This window comes from Euwallacea similis, chromosome 7, assembly GCF_039881205.1.
Source record: "Euwallacea similis isolate ESF13 chromosome 7, ESF131.1, whole genome shotgun sequence".
Classification (NCBI taxonomy): Eukaryota; Metazoa; Arthropoda; class Insecta; order Coleoptera; family Curculionidae; genus Euwallacea; species Euwallacea similis.
Window position 1 is genome coordinate 473,626 of NC_089615.1, and position 5,199 is coordinate 478,824.

The 5,199-nt window shown below is 33.0% G+C and overlaps 1 protein-coding gene across 1 annotated transcript; it reads right to left on the reverse strand.

Annotated features, from left to right (window-relative positions):
* Window positions 1-1,977: 1,977 nt before the first annotated feature.
* On the reverse strand, window positions 1,978-4,680 carry LOC136409879 (protein takeout-like). The gene is made up of 4 exons (XM_066391709.1): window positions 4,543-4,680; window positions 4,052-4,245; window positions 2,638-2,809; window positions 1,978-2,339 (listed from the first exon to the last, which is right to left on the reverse strand). Exons 1-4 carry the CDS (start codon window positions 4,616-4,618, stop codon window positions 2,038-2,040), a joined length of 744 nt encoding a protein of 247 aa, XP_066247806.1. The 5' UTR covers window positions 4,619-4,680; the 3' UTR covers window positions 1,978-2,037.
* Between the last annotated feature and the right edge of the window lie 519 nt (window positions 4,681-5,199).

Consider the following 5,199-nt stretch of genomic DNA (forward strand, 5'->3'; position numbering starts at 1 on the left):
TTCAAATTTATCAAAGATTTAGTTGTATCTTCTAGATGGTGCCACAAGTGACTATTAGGACACTTTTAAATATCTGCAACTTTTTTGTGCCGTACTGTATGTCACTTTCGAGGAGGAAAAACTTTTCCTCTACCTTGTCTGTTTATAAAAAAGTATATATCATTGCCATCGCTAAAAACAATGATTTCCAATAAAAACGTAATTAACACTGATCATGCATGCTAATTATCCCAAAGTACTAAAATAATTTACTATCTTACTTTTTATCCACAGAAACAAAGAAATAACGCTTCAAAAATTAAATACTTTTAGTTTTTGTTTAAAATAGTATGAAATTTTTTGCAATGATCGTAATAATTTATTTTTTTTAGAATATTACTAAATAAGGCTAGATAAATAATAAAAATTACAATAAGTGTCAGATACGTCGTCCTTCTTACGCTATACATGTGTTCAATTTTCTTCTCATTGAATTGCGAACTCTCTGGAAAATCCCAGAAGTATTTCGAATCATTTGACATGATTCTATTATCCTATCTCTAACATCTTGTTCATTTTGAATGGGAATCGATACATTAAATTCTTTAGATGTCCTCAGAAAAAATCAAATTGTTAAGGTCTAGTGATCTAAACGGAAACACTTGGGGTCCTCCCTGACCGATCATCGATTGTTTAAATTTTGATTTAAAAATTCTCGTGCTTCTACGCTAAAATGTACCGGTGTATCATCATGTAAGAATCATATTTCCATTTTAAGCAAAATCTGCAGATCTTCTTTTAGAAACCGATAATAATTTTCATCAATTTCAGTCTTGTGGGAACGAAGAATAGACCTAACAAATAATCCACAAGAATTTCAACCCAGACGTTTACGGAAAATTGTTCTTCAAAATGACATTCTTCGAGTGCATTTGGATTTTCTTCTGACGATAAATGAGTGTTGTGGAAGTTACGTACAGCATTGAGTGAAAATCTTGCTTCATCGATAAACAGGATTTTAGTGCCAAATAAAGGATCTTGAATAAATTTTTAACAAAATCACACATAAAAGTTAAAGGAAGTCACGAAGAAGAAGAATTCGCACTTTTTGAATATGGTATGGATATAATATATTGTCAGTAAGAATTTTCCATGCCAGAAAGTGGGAAATATTAAGCGTTGACATTTTCTGTTGCTTGTTCCTTCAACTTGATTAAGAGCTGCTTTCTCAATCACGGGTGTTTGTACCGTTTGATGCGTTCCCGAAATGGTTGAATTTCTTAAAGGCCCTTGTTTCACTTAAGTGAATGTGAATCCTTAAACATGTTTTTGAGATGGAGATTGTTCAATTCTAATGTCGTTTTTCATACAATCGTTTCACGTCATATGCATTCTCATCAACAAGCCCATAAGTAAAGTGTATGTCGGCTAGTTCTGAATGAGTAAAATTTGCCGTTTCTTGAAGACAAATTATTACAATAATTTTCTTAAAGAGCAGCGTCTTCGTCACAATTTAAGTTTAAAGTTATAAAAAAATAACAAACAATTACATTAATGTTCTTTAAATTTAAAGGTTAAATTTAAAAGTATAAATTATTTCAACTTTTCTCTTTTTTTCATAGCCTATTTTTTTAATTTATTTTCTTTCTGGGAATGCATCGAACAAAAATTAAAAGTGTCCTAATAGTCATTTGTCGTGCCCTCTAGAAGATCGTTGATAAATTCAGATTTCTCATCCCAAAAAAATCCCAAATACGAAATTTCGTAAAATTAGCTGAAAGAGATAAAAAAATGTCAAAGAATATGTGATTTATTTTTTCAACTTTAATACCTCGTATCTTAAAAACTAAACGAGCTATGTTATACGAACTTTTCATTTTAAAACTACTTGAAAAATCACTCTGTGAAATATCGGACACTTATTCAATAACACCCTGTATACCAATAACATTAAATTCATATTTATAAATTGGTGAGGTGATAACAAAAGAACATTGCAAGAATAGTAGTTTCATATTTCGTCACAAACAGGTATTTAAACTCGGAAACATTAATTTTCTAATTTGGAAATAGATCAAAAATATCATATCTACTAAACAATCTATTTATAAGGTTAAAAATGAAATCACCAACAATCTGCTGGAAAACAGGTTTCAATTCATCTATAATGCTACCAATGTTCTCATTTATAATTTTATTAGTTTGACTATTTAATTCAGCATTGTCTCCAAATATCCTCTCAAACAGGAGATGGACAGATTCTATCTGGATATCAATTTTCTCTCTAGTCCACTTTACGAAGGTCTTGTTATTTTTTTGAAATGGTGTCCCTTTGAGGCTTAACTCGGTTCGAACGTTTGCTGAAAAAATGAGAATATCCAATTAATTTTCAGGTCAAATATAATTTTGTGCCTACCCAGGGTAATATTTATTGATGGCGTTCCTTGTATGATGCACAAAATTAATTTAAATATACTGATGTAGGAAATGTATTGCAAGTTATACAAACTGACAAAATTACACACATTAAATAAATGCAAAATTACGCACGTATGCTGCTTGAATCTATTGAAACATGAAGCAAGGAAGCAATTCTTAGTATTATATCACCCTGTCTTACTCATAAGTAGTAGTTTAGTAAACCCAATATTTACTTACTATAATTTCCATCGGCTGGCCCATTGCCATTTAGATTCAAAACTAAAATTCTTCCATTTATAGTGTAGTTAGAAATGATCCTAAGGCTCGGAAAATGCATTTTGATGTCTATGGTGTAATTATCGATGTCAATATTAAATGTATCCACCACAAATGAATCAATATGGTATAACTGAAAAACACATACAATAATTAACGTTAAAGTATATTTTGCAATAAACAAATAAATAAAAGAATACATTCTAGTCAAAACGGCTGGAATAAATTGATTAACAATTCAGGCATAGTAGGGAGCAAATAAATGTCTTGGGTACTATTTCATTACAGTGTAGTACAATCGATACTCCTGTATGCCGCCCCAATTTAGGGATGGATGAAGACAATCAAGAATTATGCACAAATGTTGGTATGTGTACAAAGAAAGGCCCTATATGCGCGTACCCTATATACAGTACCACTCAAGGCAGTGTAGATACTAACAGGAACTCCCCCTATTGACTTCTTGGTGGAAGAAAGAATCGTGTTAAGTTCGGCTTTCGCGGGGACAAACGAAAAACAAGAAAAACGACCACATGGAAATGGCAAGAACGGTGGACGGGTCTCGGGGAATAAAGGACAGTGGACTAAAACATTAGTTTCTGACTTAAAAGTATGAACGTCGTGCCAACGTAAACGACTAAACTACTACGTAACAAAGGTACTCAGTGGTCACGGAAGTTTTAGAAACTTCACGCACTAGATAAGAAAAACAGGCCCGGACTGCAGATGCTCTGACACCGCGGAACACTGCATTTTCTAGTGCTCGATCGTTTACGAACAAAGAGACTAGCTGATCATTTGCTTAGAGACTTTGACTACGGAATTCCTAATAGACGGATGCTGGAGGGCAAGATAGGACTGCTGCAGTGAAACCATTTTCGTAATGATCAAGGAAAAAGAACGGATGGATTGTGCCACACAAGAAGATGAAAAATCTATTTTTCCATAACGGAACGGCACAAAACGTAAGGAGAGAAATGAAAAATCTACAACAAAGATCCAGAAAAAAAAATTCATAGGAGCAAAATAAAAAGGAAACAAACAACTCGGCACAAAAAGGCAACCACCTAATCCAAACCACACATACTTCTTCGACTTCGTCGTTTACATCCCTCAGGGATAGTCCCGGGGCAGCAGGTGTTTCAGTGAATTCCACACTACCCGGTTACCAGAACATTCCATTGAGTATCTTGTTGAAGATTTTCTTCGTGAAAAAAAATGTTTTTGGTGGGTACCCACTGACGAAAGTTTTCGCAGAAAATAGCCTCGTAGCGATAATCAGGACGAGATTTGGCAGTTTAAGTTACTAATTTTATTGACTTCAGATTAGTTCGAATTACATTACACCCTAACCTAAAGTACTTATTATACTTACGCGTATATTTCGAAAAGTTGCTTTGAAATCATTTCCCGTTGATAGTGTGGCTTCCGGAATGATAAGAGGATCGAGGCTCGGAATTAAGAGCTGTGGAACGCCAGCTTTCATTCTGGGTCTTAATATATTTATATTTTCGATTACGCATGCTTTCAAATTTGGAATCCTTCTGTGACATAACTTTAAATATGACGCTGAAAAATGTGCATTTTTGTGTTACAATATCTAAGAATATCTAATCTACTAATTCTTCTACAACTATTTTTCTCTATATGAGATTTGTTTTTTGGCTACATTCTTTTGAGGTCCATCAGCGCCCTTATAAATTTGAATTTTGGTTTAAAAAACTACAGTAATAGAGGCTCATGACAATAAGACTACTTTATATATCGTAATTAAATTAAGGGAAATAAACAATTTTTTTCACATCGCACAAGTTCTTATACGGAAAAAAAATTATAACAAGAGGATACAAAATAATTTTTACTTACGCAAACCTTTTGCTGCAGCCACATCATTGGAATATAGTACCAATAGGACAAATCCTATTAAAACAACTTTCCACATATCTAAAATCTAATTAAGCTGCTTTTTGTCGAAACTACTACACCTAACAGATTCATTTGAATACGAAACCAAAAGCGAGCACATCGTCTCATATTTAAAAAGTCCTTCGAAACTGGTTATCTATAGCAGAAGGTCATTAGTAGAAGGTTGAGTTCTTATATAGGTAAAACTTGTTAAATGAGCAAGTGCCTGTATTTGTTTGACGAATGGCATTGACCAGCATACTATAATGACTCTTTTAATGGTATCGTTACCACAAATACAGTTATTAATTTAAAACTTTATGTTTGTTTCTGTTACAGGAGGTCATAGGTAATTAGTTACAAAATTGCTGCCCTAAGTGATATTTTCCAAGTGAGGATGTCGAAAAGGAAAGGACCCATAGAGGAAAGTATTGTAGGTGTTTGAAATTAAGTTTCTTTACTATGCAAAAATGGTTTTAAGAACTGTTTTATGTACTAAAGAACTAATGTATGTCAGATTAAGTTTCTTTTTTTTACAAAAATAAAATCAACTGAAGTCTCTGGAATACTGCTTTACTTTCAAGAATCTAGAAAGGAATTCCTTCCGACACAAGCGTC